We start from the raw sequence: 18,425 nt of genomic DNA on the forward strand, positions 1-18,425 counted from the left end.
GTCTTGCACACAAAAGTTATTAAAACCTTTTAATGATAAGCCTAAATAAAGTGAGCATATTTCAACTTTTTTGCCAAATAAAATGAAAACTTACAACTGTACACAACTGCTTCCATACGATTAAAGGAAGCTCTGCACAGGTATCTAGGAGTCAGCAAATGTTTCCTGTAAAGGATCAGAGAATACTTAGTTCAGGCTTTGTGGATCACAGGGTCTGTTGCAAATACTCAAGTCTGCCACTGTAGCATAAAAGCAGTGGCAGACAATAAGTAAAACAACCAGCAGAGCTACATTCCAATAAAATCCTGTGGTGGGTGGGGTTTTGTCTGGAGGCAGTGGGCTTCCACACCTGACCAAGATGCTATTATAATGTGCTTAATGAATCCAAATATATCTATTAATACTTAAAAGCAGGGGTTTAGGGATTTAACTACCCAGATAATTGGTAAAATTTCCTATGGTAAACAAGAAACAGCATCATATTGGTTAGAAACATCCAAGTACCTTGGAATAATGTTTATTAGCATAAATACCTGGTAAGTTGAGCTCCTTCCTCATCAATGATGGAAATGATGCGAAACTACTGCTGCATATTTATGGGTGCTTTTATCTAAGAGTAAGAGGAGCGGTATAAATAATACACAGAAGCTACAGATATGAAGACTTTACCTCCCTGAGGTTTAGAGGTTAAAACCTAAAAATGTATGTTACAATGGTTGCAAAGACTCCACTTTTAATGGCCATCCAGAACACCATACCCTTAGAAGCCACCAACAGCATCACCACCGAGAGCCACCAAGAGCATAAACTTGCTGGTACTACTATACAGATTTTCACAGACCCCTGCTTGTCTATGACCAACCCTACAATAATTATACTAAAATAACTTTACATAGTCGCACCAAACAGAACTCCTGAATCCTGTAGGAACTTAAGCAGCTACCATAGCTCTCTATGAAGTTTATAATGAAGCCAACACACATTTGAATCAAATTTCCGTTCTGAATGCTTTCCAGTCCTACCCAAAATGGCATCTGGCAAGCTAAGACTGAAACATAAAGCACAGCTCAAGAATGTCAGACGTTTTCAGTAAATGATCTTCACTTCTCTTATTTCTTTTAGTAAACATAAGGATGCAGAAAAACAGGCAAAATGGCACATTTTTTGCATGAGGCAATCTTTTTTAAAGTCTGGACTTATCAGTCTCCGCTTTGCGATTAGGGAACATTACCGATAGAATTCTGCAGATCAGGACATTCTTTAGGAAGACCACAGGTTTTAGACACCATGTGCCTGGCTAGAGCACATCAAAGGTACAGAGCCATGGACTGAAATAGAGAATACTGGCTTCATCTTTTTGTTTTCCCCACACAGTGTAGCATTTGGGATCTGAGTTCCCTGACCAGGGATTGAACCTGTGCTCCCTGCAGTGGAAGCACCAAGTCATAACCACTAGATCTCCGGGGAAGTCCTTGGCTGCATCATGATTTTGATGCAGGAAAAAACTTTAAACTAAAAACGCCAGGAAAATCTTTAGCCCCATAGCGCTGAAACATATAATTACCGTATGTAAAACAGACAGCTAGTGGGAAGTTGCTATGTAACACAGAGAACTCAACCCAGTGCTCCCTGACAACCTGAAGGATGGAATGGGGGGAAGGGGAGAGGGCGGTTCAAGAGGGAGGTGTGTTAGTCACTCAGTCGTGTCTGCTTTTTGTGACTCAATGGACTGTAGCCCACCAGGCTTCTCTGTCCATGGGATTCTCCAGGCAAGAATACTGGAGTCGGTTGCCATTCTCTTCTGCAGGGGATCTTCCCAGCTGAGGGATGAACCCGGTCTCCTGTACTGCAGGCAGATTCTTTATCATCTGAGCCATGAGGGAAGCCAAGAGGGAGGGGATATACATACACTTGTGGGTGATTCAGGTTGTTGTATGGTAGAAATCAACACAATATTATAAAGCAAATGTCCTCTAATTAAAAATAAATTTAAAAAAGAAAAACAACTTTAGCACCATCTTTGCCCTTCCCATAGCCTGAATCAAGGAACAAAAAGTACAAAGCCACATTCTGAAATAGTGAAAATGACTTGAACACATAAGCATCAGTTTGGAATTTCAGATGGTCTCTTACTTAGATGTCATCTTACTAAGATGACACGTCCGAGGAAACCAACAAAGGATACAAAAATGTAGTCGTCCATGTATCTCTTCTTTAGATTCTCCACGATGGCGTTCTCTGTGATCTTGGAGAGCAAGACCATGTCATCCACACCACTGTGCTTGACATCGTGGCTCTGCCAGTGGTACCGGTAGGCTCCTCTGCTTCCCTGCACATGGAAACACACAATTAGGAGGCTGGTTTATTTTTCTCCCAGAGGGGAAAAAAATAGTCACTAAGTTCCCAAATATTCCTTCTATCAAATAAGAACATGCAAAGCAAACAAATATCTTGCTATCTAGATTCAGATTTCGGCTTTGCCACCTAAATGAAGTGGGGAAAAGTGATCTAAGCTTTTGTGTCACTTAAGCTTTTCTCTTTAAAAAAAAAATGGGAAAAATAAGACCCAGTTCACAGAGTTGCTGTAAGGATTCAATAAAACAACATGTAAAGCACCATGCAATATCCAGAGTACGGCGCAGTAAATGATCAATAGGCTTGGATAATTCCTTCAAGCTTACTGTTTTGTAGAACTGACTGGCAAAATAAGCAATGACATAGAAACGTTCCAGACTTGTTTTGCAAATTATATGACAGAACTCAGAAGTGGAAAGAATATGTATCCCACAATAGTTATGTCATGTGATCATAATTTCTCAAGCCATCTGAATTGCTTTCCATCCATAAACTTTTCACTGTTGATGCAATATTAACTTTCCACATTCAAAGATCGGCCTTCCCAGGTAGCTCAGTGGATGAAGAATCTGCCTGCAATGCAGGAGACACAAGAGATGCAGGTTCGATCCCTGGGTCAGGAAGATCTCCTGAAGAAGGGCATGGCAAACCACTCCAATATTCTTGCCTGGAGAATCCCATGGACAGAGGAGCCTGGTGGGCTATAGTCCATAGGGTTGCAAAGAGTCGGACACAACTGAAGTGACTGAGCATATATAAACACATTCAAAAGATAAGCTACATTTTGATGACTGATCATACATGGAAATGGACCAGATGGCCTAAACATGAACACAGAATGTTCATGTTACGTCCCATGCTATGGACAGAAGAACCTCATCTGATTCCATGGCCTCCTTGGCTAGGTAGAGCCCTTGTCTGCTTACTGGATTTACAACTTAACACCAGGGGTGGCTCTGAGCACCAGACAGGATTTCCTACCACTTGGCATTTCTGCCATGGGATCCCCATGTGCTGGGCTATGTGCCACGCCCTGGGGTTAAGGGCAGATGGGAACACCATGGTGGCTGCACTCAGGGAGCTTCTGAAGGACACTAGATATCCACAAAATTATTCATAATTTGTGCGTCAGCAACAGTCAACATGTAAACATGTGTAAAATGGGTGTTCCAGGAGTGGGTGGAGAGTCCTTTGCCCCTGGAAAGACAGAAACCACTTCCTGGAGAAGGTGCCATGAGAAATGAATCTATAATATTTTGAATTTGCCAGACAAGACTAGACAAAGTAGGATGTTCATTATAATCTACACTCACAGGCAATAAAAAAAGCCAATGCATATGAAATAATGACAAATAACACATGACAAGCTATTGGAAGGCTCTTTATTCCCTTGGGGTTCTCTGCACTTTCTACTGGACATGTCACACACTGGACCAGGGTGGTGGGCACTGAACTGAACAAGACCGGCTCCTCTCCCTCCTCAGGAATTCACTTTTGGGGGGGGGAGTTTACTTTTGTGGGAGGTAGTCTGAATAAAGAAGAAAAAAATTTCTGAACGAGGGTATCTAGAAAGGCCATCTGTCAAATGTCAAAACTAGGATGAGAAAAGGCAATAGGCTCTTTGAGAGAAGAGGGAGGTGGAAGGAAACAAAAAAGTGAAAGAGGAGAGTGAAAAAGTTGGCTTAAAGCTCAACATTCAGAAAACGAAGATCATGGCATCTGGTCCCATCACTTCATGGCAAATAGATGGGGAAACAGTGGAAACAGTGTCAGACTTTATTTTTGGGGGCCCCAAAATCACTGCAGATGGTGACTGCAGCCATGAAATTAAAAGATGCTTACTCCTTGGAAGGAAAGTTATTACCAACCTAGATAGCATATTCAAACGCAGAGACATTACTTTGCCAACAAAAGTCCGTCTAGTCAAGGCTATGGTTTTTCCTGTGGTCACGTATGGATGTGAGAGTTGGACTCTGAAGAAGGCTGAGCGCCAAAGAATTGATGCTTTAGAACTTTGGTGTTGGAGAAGACTCTTGAGAGTCCCTTGGACTGCAAGGAGATCCAACCAGTCCATTCTGAAGGAGATCAGCCCTGGGATTTCTTTGGAAGGAATGATGCTAAAGCTGAAACTCCAGTACTTTGGCCACCTCATGCGAAGAGTTGACTCATTGGAAAAGACTCTGATGCTGGGAGGGATTGGGGGCAGGAGGAGAAGGGGACGACAGAGGATGAGATGGCTGGATGGCATCACTGACTCGATGGACTTGAGTCTGAGTGAACTCCGGGAGTTGGTGATGGACAGGGAGGCCTGGCGTGCTGCGATTCATGGGGTTGCAAAGAGTCGGACACGACTGAGCGACTGAACTGAACTGAACATTTTAAATTTCCCTTTAAAAAACTGCATAATGTTTTCTCTGCAGGAGATATGGGCCCTTTGATAACAGCAAATTCTAAGAGTTTCTGGGAAAGCAATTATTATAAAACCAGCCAAGGAAGGGGCCATCATGGGAAAAGCATAGCACCATGGGTTCAAGCTCCAAAAAGGGGTTCGGGAAGGCTTGCCACCCATGCTGCCTTGCAGAGGAAAACCATTATATGATATATTTGACTTTCTCAGAACCACATGCAGCATCAGTTCTACAAAATTACCTCAAACCTCACCACTCTCCTTCCTCTTGTGGCAAAACAGAAAGCACTGGCCACAGGATGACTCACTGGATCTCAATCAAAGGTCCACAGTCTATTTCCAACCAGATAAAGATTCCTGGAGACATCTATGCCCTCCCTCCTTTTCTAGCTTGAATATTCTTTCTGGACACCTGCAAAACTTACTATGCAGAGAAAACTAAGCTCCTAGAGTAACTAACCAGTATGTACGTTTCTTTTCAACACCAATAAATATCCATCTACTTTAAAAAGGGCCAAAATGTTATTTTCTCTCTAAAAATAGAAGCACAGTTGAACAAAACAGGAGGGCTACTAATAAGTTGTAGATGTTAAATAACGTCTACAAAGGGCAAGAAATGGAGGAGCTCTAGGTCACAGTGTATGTGTTTGTACTGATCCACAGAAATGCCTTCTCAGTGAAACCCAAGTCCATCTTGGTGTCCAATCTGTCTTTTCTCTCTCTCTCACTGCAGAGTGATACATTACTGTCTGTCCCAACTCAAAGGCAGTGTCCTCTTTCTACTGGCAGTTACTTCCCAGTACAACAGAACTCCTTGTGTGGAGTTTCAAATATTCCTCCACACAAAAAAGTTCCCCTGGCTGGTTCTCCAGACTTCTATCTACAAGAGGATAAGGAACCAATAGAATGACTGACAGTTACTATGAGCAAGGCAGTGAGTCATTTGATTTGAGAGCAACACTAAGAGCGAGAGGGAGCAATTGGAGCTTTCAGGGGGGAAGGCTGAGCTGCCTAGAGTGCCAAGGGCAAGGTCAGAACCCACGCATGGGTAAATAAAAGCTGGGAGAGGGCTGGGCTGGGCAGTTCTAGCAGAGGGTGAGAACTGGATCAGGGAGCCTGGAAACCAAACAGGGAGGCACACCCTTCCAGTCCAGCCCAGGGAAGCTTAAATGTTCCCCACAGTGAGAAAGAACAACAGCTTTGTTTTCCTGTAGGGGACCACAGAGTTTGATCACACGGTGACTTTCCCAGAGGCCTTCCTTGGAACGCAGTCACTGACATCGAGTAAGTGGGGAACAGAGTGGGAAGTGGCTGTCATCTTACAACCCTGGACAATATCCTTGGAAGCAGAAGCTGAAAGTTGCCATCAGATCACAAACTATGGTCCTAGAATTATGCGGATAAGAACGGCACTCCTAGGGGCACAGAACCTCAACCCCTTTGCTTCTTTCTCCTGCCCCTGACTGGGAGGGGAGGGGCAGGACAGGCTGCCACATCTGCTGGGGGAGAACCCAAGGGATGCCCCCATCTGGGTGAGAAGGGACATTTTTCTTCATGGCCAAGGTCCAGGCTACCAGGCCAGCACCGCTTCCTTCTCTTCTATGGGCTTTCTGGGTGGGTAACACCTTTTTGTTCCCAACCAGAAAAGGAAATATTTGAATAAGTAGGGGCACTCAGCAAGGCATTTCATTTCCTAACAATTCTTGCTGAGTGAAGCACTGCTGTACAAAGGACAGGAATGTGGCCGCTGATGCCCCAGCTAAGAAATGATAATAATGATAATAACAATGATAGTGATGATAAAGGTTACTCCTAACCCTGACAAGTTCTGAAAGAGAAGGACTTCCCTGGCAGTCCTGTGGTTAAGTCTCCACACTCCCAAAGTAAGGGGCATGGGTTTGATCCCTGGTGTGGGAACAAGGATTCCACATGTTATACAGTGTGGCCAAGAAGGAAAAAAAATATATATATGAACGAGATACTTCCCACTAGGTAAAGATTGAGTGCAGACTTTCTCAGGTCCATAGTTAATTTCTAATTATGAATCAGCTGATTAAAAAGCATGGATTCATATTCAAGTTTTAAAACATGGGATTCGCCCACATCCATATAATGGCCTGGTGTACTCCTCACATTTAAGAGGTGGCACCAAGACACAGAAGTATCTCACAGAGAGGAAGAAGCCAGGGCACTGATTTTAAAAGGTGGAGTGTCGTGAACTGGTGTGTATTCAGCAGGGTGGGGACCTGGATGAGCAAAGGTGAGTCAGCGCACAAAGGCAGGTACTGTCCTGAAAGCCAACCTCCACTTCCACAAAGAGGCCCCGGGGCAGCCCTGCCCACAGCAGGGGCACTGCCACACTCTCACTAGTATCTCTGAGCACTTTCCTTCTTTGGTTCATCCCGGAGGGAGGAGATGATCACATAATGGGTAACTTTACTTCTTCAAGTGCCCTTAAGATGCCCAGGAAGGGAGGCCATTAAACATGCTGAGTAAACACAAGAGGCTCAGTGTTGGGCAGGGTCTAGGGGAGGGGTGGCCACACACCCCCTTGCTCTCCTGTAGGGAGAGTATTTGTTGTTTTTCAGTCACTTGTGACCCCATATCCTTCACTATCTCTTGGAGTTTGCTCAAACTCATGTCCATTGAGTCAGTGATGTCATCCAACCATCTCATCCTCTGTCGTCCCCTTCTGCCCTCAATCTTTCCCAGCATTGGGGTCTTTTCCAGTGAGTCAGCTCTTTGCATCAGGGGGCCAAAGTATTAGAGTTTCAGCTTTAGCAACAGGCCTTTGAACGAATATTTAGTGTTGATTTTCTTTAGGATTGACTGGTTTGACCTTCTTGCAGTTCAAGGGACTCTCAAGAGTCCTCTCCAGCACCACAATTCAAAAGCATCAATTCTTCGGCACTCAGCCTTCTTTATGGTCCAACTCTCACATCCATACACAACTATAGGAAAAAGCATAGCTTTGACTATATGGATCTTTGTCAGCAAAATGATGTTTCTGCTTGTTAATGCACTGTCTAGGTTGGTGATAGCTTTTCTACTAAGGAGCAGGTGTCTTTTTAATTTCATGGCTGCAGTCACCGTCTACAGTGATTTTGGAGCCCAAGAAAATAAAGTCTGTTACTGTTTCAACTGTTTCCCTATCTATTTCCCATGAAGTGATGGGACCAGATGCCATGATCTTAGTCTTCTGAATGTTGAGTTTTAAGCCAGCTTTTTCACTCTCCTCTTTCACTTTCATCAAGAGGCTCTTTAGTTCCTCTTTGCTTTCTGCCATTAGAGTGGTGTCACCTGCATATCTGAGGCTATTGATATTTCTCCCAGCAATCTTGATTCCAGCTTGTGCTTCATTCAGCCTGATATTCTGCAGGATGTACTGTGCATGAAACGTAAATAAGCAGGGTGACAATATACAGACTTGACGTACTCCTTTCCCGATGCTGAACCAGTCCGTTGGCCATGTCCAGTTCTAACTGTTGCTTCTTGATCCACATACAGATTTCTCAGGAGGCAGGTTAGATGGTCTGGTATCCCTATCTCTGTAAGAATTTTCCAGTTTGTTTTGATCCACAGTCAGAGGCTTTAGGGACTCTCAAGAGGCCTCTCCAGCACCATACTGTGAAAACATCGATTCTTGGGCACAGTATCATTAAGAAAGTTGTGTAGGACTAGGGATAGCAACTGAAGTCACACAGACCAATATAAACACTGTTAACTAAACAGAAATAATGGGCATACTCTCTTTGATCCAGCACCTTTATTTTAAAGAATTCACCTTAAAATCTACCAAGGATGCCAAGATGTATACACAGGGTTCTTCACAGCAGCGAAGTGTGTAATGGGGAAAAATGGACACAGGGTTTGAAGACCTATCAGATCATGGCGCCCCCTGAAAGGAGTTCCATGTGGTCAGTGGAAGGAATCTGCCTGTGCTGACTTGGAAAGTTCTTCAAGACCCACAAATGTGTAAAAATAGCAATCAGTATGTGAATTAAGTATTGAATGACACCTTAAAAGACGTGTGTTGTAATTGTTTTCTTAAAAGATACACAAGGTTCCATCAGGGAGAAGGCCCGAAGAGAAAAGGTGACATTTACTCTCCATTTTAAACTTGGCAGCACAGTGTACTTTTTTATTGCTATTTAAACCATATGCATGTGTAAGTAAAATTTAAAAATAAACAAGTGTTGGGGACTTGCCTGCTGGTACAGTGGATAAGAATCCACCTGCCAGTGTAGGGGACAAAGGTTCGATCCCTGGTCAGGGAAGATTCCACATGTCGTGGAGCAACTAAGCCCATGTGCCACAGCTACTGAGCACGCATGCTGCAACTACAGAAGCCCGTGTGCGTAGAGCCCGTGCTCCACAACAAGAAAAGCCACCGCAACGAGAAGCCAGTGCAGTGCAACTAGAGAAATGCCCCCACACAGCAACAAAGACCAGGGCAACCCAAAACAAGTAAATTAATTAATTAATACAAAATAGAAGGGTTGAATATGATGCCAATGAAATCAAGCATTTTCTGGGGGTGGTGATTTCCAAAAAACCCAGGACTAGAATGCCCCCAATGTTATAAGCAAATCACCCCCAGAGAGAGAAACCATATTCTTATTGTCAGCAACGGACAACGGGTAATGCTCTGGCCTGCGGATGAGCTAAACTTGTTGTTTAATGGGATTTTCTGACCTAGTGACTCAAAACAGGAAAGGCATGGACATCTAATTCTCTGGTAGATGTTACAATCTTTTTAATTGACAGTCTGGGTATTCTACTTTTTGCAGTTCTGCTGTTTAACTGGAATAAAACACTTCCATTGCAAATGATGGAAAAATCAACCATAAATATTTGTTTGTCTATGTACCGGGCACAGTCAGCCAGCATTGTGTTTCAACTTCATGAAACGTAGATCACTGCCCACTCCCCCGCCTCAGCACACACATACACTATTTTGGTGGTATGAAGACTGATGTCTGAAGCAAGTATGTGTCAGTGCTGAGCTGCAATGAACAAAGCACAAGGAAGGGGTGTTTCTGGAAGAGTGAGGGCTAGGGGTGAGAAAGGGCAGTCGGGAGCCCACAAAACTCCTAATCCCCTCTGTCCTTCAGGTAACAGGGACTGACTCTTACTGAACCCATAAATATATGCCAAAGCTTTATGGTATCTCGATTTTCACAACACCCACAAGACGTGAATATTACAATCATGCCACCACTATTTTACAAATGGGTAAAGTGAGGCCTGGGATTATAACATACCAAGTTGCCTCTGCTTGGAGAGGCTGAGGATGGGAAAGTCCATGGGAGGTTAGCACACAGAGTAGGAGGCTCAGTGAATGTAGAAATGTGTTCATTAGTTTCACTCATGTAGGTACATGTGAGCTGATCAAAAGCTGAATATTCATGCAGTATTACCACATACATGGCCTCAGTTAATCCCTATGACAAAGGACCAGGGTTGAGACCTGTCATGGGGATTTCTGACTTCCTTTTCTTCACTCTTTCTGCTATACCACAGCTCACTTCCAATACCATTATCAAGGCCAGGTATGGACACTGGCTCCAGGATCACTAGATCCAGCAGTTTCTAAGCCAGGGTTGGCCAGAGTCACCCTTCCTCACTAGAGCAAACCAAGACACTGAGGGTCTGCAGAAGGGGATGCTGTTAATAATAAAGCTGGAACAAGAGGCATCAACTGGGACTCCTCAAGTTGCATGGTTGCATCTGTGACCAACTTGATCCCAGAAAAATCACAGGCAACTCTCAGAGACCAGCCCTCCGAGCAAGATCCTCAGGGTCTCCCACAAATCACTAAGCCTCTCTGAGGCTCTCAGGGCTTCTCAGCAGTCTGCTCAGGAGGAAGAGGTTCCTGACATTGCACTGCCCCCAGAAGATAATCACACCAACCTCAAATCCTTCTTGGGGTAGAGCTGGTTTTATATGATGACATGATCGGGGCAAAGGGTGAATGGTACAGACCAGTCCGGCAACAGTGTCTGGGCTAATTGAGTAGGGGAGAGAAAAAAAGGTTTGGAGGGAAAAAAAAGAAGAGAGAGGGATGGTAAGGTGCCCAAATTTGGTTTTAATTGCAATAATCATATTATTAATATAGAATGATATCTCTGTATGGCAAAACAGTTGTTAAAATGATGTGGTTATTTACCTAAGTGTAGTTTCTGTATGGTTTTACTTCTCTACTGAGTACACAATTTATAAAACATATACACACATATACAGCTCTTTTCAGTGAAAAATTAGATAAGATACAAATAAGGGATAAATACGTTGTACAATGAAATGAAATCTATGTATAAATGACACTTTTCCCATCTTCTCTCGTTATTCTGTGTTAGTTTGTTCATCCCCGCTTGCAGCTATAGTAAACTCTTCTTTAAATAACATTGGGCTCCCATCAGGAAAAGAAACACCCTGTCTTTCACTTACTCTAACTGAAACCTGGCTACCAAAAGGATCATTTTTTATATCAGTGAACAGTTCAAAACTAACATGGTATAAAGGAACAGTTAACATATTCCATCAACTCGATGAATAAGATGCATTTTTTCATATTCTTACAATGTGACATTAGGGTGTGTCCTATAACCAATGCTGTATCACAGCTTAGCTCTTATAATCAGGAGCATCTGAGGTTTGATGGATTATGGCACAAGGCACTTCTGAGGAGCCGGGCCCCATTCTACGCCCTTTACAGATGTGAGGTCACTGTTTAAATCATCAAAGAGATTATGAAGCTTCGGTTATTCTGGAAGCATCGTACCATGTACTAATGTCACACCAGGAATTGTGCAGTGGTTTTACTGGTGAGATTGATTAAATTTCCCAGTTCTAGAGGGTTTGCTGTGACAATTTTTGTAGCTGTTTTCTCCACCCCCATCCCAAACAGGATACAGGTGAGTGTCCTGGCTGACAAGCAGCTCATATTAAACTGCCCACATCAGGTCGCAAGTTTGCAAAGCAAGGTAACCTCCTCTTTAGTTTGTAAATATATGTTCGTCGCTCAGTGGCGTCCAACTCTTTGTGACCCCATGGACAGCAGCCCGCCAGGCTCCCCTGTCCATGGAATTTTCCAGGCAAGAGAACTGGAGTGGGTAGCCATTTCCTTCTCTATCAGTTTGTAAAAGGCATGTTCAACTTGGACCTCTTCAAATCTAAAAATCCCTTCAGTATTTTTTTAAAAAGTGAAAGTGAAAGCTTCCCTGATAACTCAGTTGGTAAAGAATCGCCTGAAATGCAGGAAACCCCGGTTCGATTCCTAGGTCGGGAAGATTCCCTGGAGAAGGGAAAGGCTGTATCACAGCCTTTGCACAGCCAGTACAGTATTCTGGCCTGGAGAATTCCATGGACTGTATAGTCTATGGGGTCGCAAAGAATCGGACACGACAGAACAACTTTCACTTCACTTTCATTAAGATCATTGAAGCAGGAACCCTGCCTCCCTCACCACTGCCCAGAAGTGGTATGTCCACCCCAGGGGGTTACAATGAGCTCTGGCCTTTGTTCATATACACTCTACTCTAGTGTTTCCTAAACTTCATTTTCAACCCCTTTAACAACTTTCTTACATCTGCTGCTGCTAAATCGCTTCAGTCATGTCCGACTCTGTGCGACCCCATAGACGGCAGCCCACCAGGCTCCACCATCCCTAAGATTCTCCAGGCAAGAACACTGGAGTGGGTTGCCATTTCCTTCTCCAATGCATGAAAGTGAAAACTTCAGGGGGTACCAGTTCCACCCCTGGTTGAAGAACAAAGATCCTGCATGCTGAGTGATGTGGCCAAAAAATAATGAAAATTAAGAACAGGGACCTTACAGTATACCTTGCTGCTGTGTCCCTCGCATGAGGGCCCCACTGCCATTCTCTACTGCACTTATTCCCACCAATTTCAAACCTAGCCATAAAGAATTTAAATCACTTCTATTTCCTAGACGTATTTTTCTCTGCTGTGAACAATCTCACATGGCAAGGCCAGATCCCCCTTTGGACAGCAGATGAGAGGTGAGGTTTCATTTTTACAAGTAGAAACTGTTTTGTATTCATGTTCTAAATCCCCTGCATTTTCCATCAGGGGTCCCCAGAACACTCCTCTAGTCCTCTCACCTGGGAAAACAGCCACACATGAGACATTTGATCAGTACTCGGGAGTAACGGCTTGTCCTGAGGCCGACAAGGAAGTTCTCTCTTGGGCACCTACGATTTACTCTTTCTCTCCTGGGAAGTGCTTCCTGCAAGGATTACCAGCACTGTTCTATCCTTTTCCCCTCCTTTTCTCTCCTCTGGGAAAAATACTCTTCTGACACAACAGCTAATTCTCATTACATACTAGTACGGTTCTAAACATTTCATACGTGATCATTTTTTCCCCAAGCATGTATTTTTTAACTGAAGGAAAATTGCTTCACAATATTGTGTTGGCCTCTGCTATAGATCAATATGAGTCAGCCCTACGTAAACATATACATGATAATTTATTTAATCCTCACAGCCTTATCAGGCAGGAGACTGAAGCACGGAGAAGTTAACTATTAATAACTTACCCAACCGCAGCAGCTGGGCTTCAAACCCGGGCCAACCAGCTTTCTTTGCACTTAATCATTACACCTACTGCGTCTTGTAATAAGGTAAGTGACTGTTGGAAACGGCAATAATGCTAGTGTCCATGGTAATTGTTTTATTGAATGTTTACTGCTTGCCACATATCAACTTTTTTTTCCTCCACAGAACACCATGAAGTGGCTACTTTTATTATTGGTACACAGGGTACCCTGTGCAAAGCTCAGCAGCTGGGAATCCACAGAGGAAGTAGTCTGGTCATTGGCCTTGAGAGCACATTTACTCCTGGCCATGTCCCCAGGCTGCAGATCAGTACCTGGCATGTAGGCATGCTCAATCAGTACTTGTTGGGCCAGTGAATTCCAGGCAGCTTTGGTTCATCTCAGAACTAAACAGTATCTCTGCTGTAAAGCACAGGGAACTCTGCTTAATGTTATGTGGCAGCCTGGATGGAAGCGGGGTTTGGAGAGAATGGCTGAGTCCCTTTGCTATCCACCTGAAACTGTTACAACATTGCTTCCCCCCATCCCCACAAACTACAACACTGACAAAGTCTTGGGGGGTGGGGGGTGGGGTACGGATTCTCCTTCACTCTTTTTTTGAATTTTATCTTTATTTATTTTTTAACACCAAAAAACAAAAAAAACAAAACAAAACAAAAATGAACCATAATGCAAAAAAAAAAAAAAAAAAAAGGGTAATAAAAAAGTCTTAGCCAAGGAGGACAAATCCAAAAATAAATAAAGAAAGAAAGAACTAAATATCTCACCATGGCAGCAGTCAGAGGGGGACAAGGTAGGGGAGGGGGGTTGGGGGGTGGGGGGCGGGGGTCGGCCCCGAGTAAAAAAGTTTCTGAAGCTTTCCTAATGCTCCTGGCCCAGAAGATCAAAGGGAAGAGAAGTGAAGTGAAGTCACTCAGTCATGTCCAACTCTTTGCGACACCATGAACTGTAGCCTACCAGGATCCTCCGTCCATGGGATTTTCCAGGCAAGAGTACTGGAGTGGGTCGCCAGTTCCTTCTCCAGAAGTTGCCTCTAAAGACAATTCTCTCTTAACTGTCCACTGCCATCCAGGTAAGGAAAACAGGCTACTTTTGACCACAGGACATTTCAAGGTACAAAATAAATCAAATGGTTGAAATTCCATTATGTGACAAATGCTCATTTTACTTCTGTCTCTATTTATATTTTTATCAAACAACTGAATAGTCACATTGATGTCAGTCTTTTCAGCTGCAGCTCTGCTAGTTTGACAACATGACAAGCATTTATCAGTCCCTTCAGGGACCTACCTGTCATTACTCATGTTTTCAAGGAGTTGATTACAATGAACAGACTTGGGTTCAAGTATAGACTCTACCTCTGTGACCTTTGGCAAGGTCAGTTTCATGGAATTTAATTCTTCACAATTCAGGTAGTCTATTAAATACACATGTTAATGTGATTTAGTTTCTGCACCTCTACTGATAGGATTTTGTTTTCTTGGTTAATGAATCTATAACCAAAAGTCCTATCAGACAATGTATCCTAATTTTTGGTTTGAAAATGATAGTCCCTGAAGCAATGGTAGCTGTTCAGTAAATTTCTTAAACTGAATTAAGAAGTCAAAGTAATGGTGCAGGCAGAACAGCTAGAAATACTGGCATTGACAGCTCTTGTTCATACTGTTAATTGAAATGGAAATAAAAAAAGGAAGATAATCGAGCAATTCCTTGTCACTTAGAAATGAACTATTACTCTGCACTATGAAAGAAATTCTAATTCAAACCCTGTTTTGAGGAAAACGAAAAATATGCAAAGATTTAAAAGACTTCAGTAGAATTGATATCAACCTGATTAAAAACAGTCTTCCAGGACTCACTATCTTTCACAGCATCTTTCTGCACTGATTACAAAACATGTATTATTTATGTCATGCAAAACAGTACAGGTATGACAACACAAGAAAATCAACTCATTTGGTGTTTTTTTTTTAAAGTAGAATTTACTTGTTCTGAAAAATGAACTGTTTCGGCATATATAAATGAGAAAACTCAGGATGAGTGTTTCAGAATGTGGTAGGTGGAGGGAAGGGCCCGGAGTGTGATCAAGGGTACCTTGGGGGCACTGGACAGTCTTTGTCATGGATTAGGCATGGGGGAGACTGAGTCCAGGACAGAAGCCAAGTTCAGGGATGAGAGGTGTCCCCCAAGCATCACAGTCACTAGCCAACAATGAAGAAAGAAATACAGAATTGAGAAATGCCTTCAGCATCTTCTCCAGGTTTTGGCAAGGGCATATCTAGACTCTTTGCTTGATCTGGTCTGACCTGCTGCACAGAGATGTCATGTTCTTCCAGGGGCAAAATGCAGCCATAAAGTGTTGGTCTAGGGTACAAACCAGATGGGCTTCCCTGATGGGCTCAGTGGTATAAAGAATCTACCTGCAATGCAAGAGACATGGGTTTGACCCCTGGGTTGAGAAGATCCCCTGGAGAAGAAAATGGTAACCCCTTCCAGTATTCTTGCCTGGGAAACCCCATGGACAGAGGAGCCTGGTGGACTGTAGTCCACGGGGTCGCAAAGAGTCAGACATGACTGAGCAACTAAGCGCGCGTGCACGAATGTATAAAATAAATAACGAATGAGAACCTACTGTGTAGCACAGGGAACTCTACTCAGTGCTCTGTGGTGACCTAAATGGGAAGGAAATCCAAAAAAGAGGGGGTATATCTATACATATATAGACTTCCCTGGTGTCTCAGATAGTAAAGCGTCTGCCTACAATGTGGGAGACACGGGTTTGATTCCTGGGTCAGGAAGATCCCCTGGAGAAGGAAATGACAACCCATTCTAATACTCCTGCCTGGAAAAGCCCATGGATGGAGGAGCCTGGTAGGCTACAGCCCATGAGGTCACAAAGAGTCGGACACGACTGAGCAACTTCACTTTCACCTTTCATCTATACATATAGCTGATGCACTCTGATGTACAGCAGAAACTACACAACACTGTAAAGCAACTATATTCCAATAAAAAATTAATTAAAAAACTGGCTGGCTTGAGCCATGAACAGATGGCTTACAGGTAAAAAAGTGGAGGGGTTGAAACAGACTACAAATGAAGAGGCATAAGGACGGGGCACGCACCCGTACATTTACATTCTGACCTGAACATTTTATAGCTGGAAGGGGCCTTGCTGATCCATCAACCAGTCCAAAGCTCTTACTGTGCAGATTAGGAGGCTGAGGCCAGAGAGGAGGTACATGTCTGTGGTGCTAGTTACGTAGTGAGAGAACCAGGGCTAGAATTCGGGCCTTCCGGCTCCCAGTCAGTGGTTGGCTCTCTACCACCAGCCCCTCCCCAGCAAACCTATATGTAGCAAAGGTTTTCATCACCCACAGAGGTTCCAGGAAAAACAATCAAATGAGTCTAGGTATTTAAATATTTTAAAGCTTTCAACTAATAAACATGAGCATTTGTGAACCGTGACCTTTGAGCAATCAGACTGCATCAGGCCACTGGTATCCATCCAGATAGTAAATATTTAAAGAGCTTAATTTCTTCTTAGTTTTAATATTAAGGTAAATGTGAATCAAAGTTTTAAAACCTTCTCTCCAGTGAGTTACCTTGCAGGCAAAGGTGCACAGACCTCACACTTTGGGGACCACTTTCCTAGAACCCCTTGCCTTCCACCCAAGATATGGGGGGCGAGGGGAGTCAAAGCATTGGCTTAAAAAATTGAAACAAGTAGGTAAAGGAGAAAGGCAATCTCCAGAAAATGGGGGGAAATGACCGCAGAAATTGGAAAGCTGTAATCTAACTAGAGATCCCTGGAGAATTCCATGGCACTCCTTCCAATAGTAATTTTCTTCTGCCAGAACAACTAAAATTGAAATCAAAACACAAGTTAACCATATCTGACTTGATTATGAGGTCAGGGGGAATCACACTAGCTTAAAATTCACAACTCCATAGAAAATCCAAGAAAGTTTCTGTAATCGCTACCCATTGCTCATTGTATAAATGAAATATACTACAGCACCAAACATGCAACCCACCTCATTAAGAGGTGTGGTCCACAGTGTTCAGGAGCAGGGAATGAGCATGGCTTTTCTTAACAACCTACTATGTGCTAAACACTGTTAGGTGCTTCATTTCATCTGGTTTCAAAAGAACTGTAGAATTGGGGATGGGGAGTACTATGATCTCTGTGTAAGAGACGAAAAAATTGGCCAGAGACAGTCATGGAGTCCAGATCTGTACTGGTGGGTTTACAAACCCAGGGCAGCTTCCATGGAGGCCCTGGAAGTCAAACGAAATGAATTCCCCACTGTGTGAAAGTGTGTCAAGGCAGCTGTTCTCTGATAACAAGATTTCAGAAGTAGCACCTGAAACTGCCTTTTAGGTCCCCCTGGCAAGATGGATGAAGGAACAGAGATCACCACTCTCAACAGGGGCATTTTAGGCACAGATAGGGTTGACTCCCTGACTTCTCTGGTGGTTCAGATAGTATAAAGAACCTGCTTGCAATTCAGAAGGCCCAGGTTTGATCCCTGGATTGGGAAGATCCCCTGGAGAAGGAAATGGTAACCAACTCCAGTTTTCTTGCCTGGAGAAGTCCACAGATAGAGAAACCCGGCAGGCTTCCTGGGGCTGTAAAGTCCTCGGGGCTGTCAAGAGTCAGACACAGTCCACGGGGCTGCAAAGAGTCAGACACGACTGAGTAACTAACACTTTCACTTCACTTTCACAGGATTGATGGCTACAAAGATAACAGGTGTTGTGAGAGGCCAAAGGGCTGGAGCCACCCTGCGACACTGTGCCTCTGCCTTCAAAGGACTTCCTATAGCCAATTTCAAGGCCAGAGCCCCACACCTTCAGTAAGTCTTCAGGCTTCTCGTTTAAAATTCTTTGGGGAGTAGATAGATGAGGCATGGTTTCCTTGTGTGACAAAGGTATCTCTCAGCATAGTAAGGACACTCAGGTTAAAAATAACCACAGAAATCCTCACTAACAAAATAGGCAAGATAGACATGAACTGCCAAAACGGCCCCAGCTAGGGATCCGCCGGGGGAACCTGCTCCAGAGCTTCCGAAGCCAGGTG

General features: G+C 43.6%; 1 protein-coding gene across 2 annotated transcripts in view; it reads right to left on the bottom strand.

Annotated features, from left to right (window-relative positions):
* Positions 1-18,425, bottom strand: part of MYO1E (myosin IE) — a 217,093-nt gene that overhangs the window by 116,212 nt on the left and 82,456 nt on the right. The window contains exons 1-2 of one of the 2 annotated variants that reach the window (XM_025295697.3): positions 10,676-11,307; positions 2,186-2,329 (exon numbers count right to left, since the gene is read on the bottom strand). In XM_025295697.3, coding sequence (XP_025151482.3) covers positions 2,186-2,329; positions 10,676-10,867 — 336 coding nt within the window. In that variant the 5' untranslated portion in view covers positions 10,868-11,307. Of the gene's footprint in view, positions 1-2,185; positions 2,330-10,675; positions 11,308-18,425 lie in introns of those variants that run through there. The other variant, XM_025295700.3, reaches the window with a different exon arrangement.

The sequence above is a fragment of the Bubalus bubalis genome, chromosome 11 (genome assembly GCF_019923935.1).
Source record: "Bubalus bubalis isolate 160015118507 breed Murrah chromosome 11, NDDB_SH_1, whole genome shotgun sequence".
In the NCBI taxonomy this organism is placed as follows: Eukaryota; Metazoa; Chordata; class Mammalia; order Artiodactyla; family Bovidae; genus Bubalus; species Bubalus bubalis.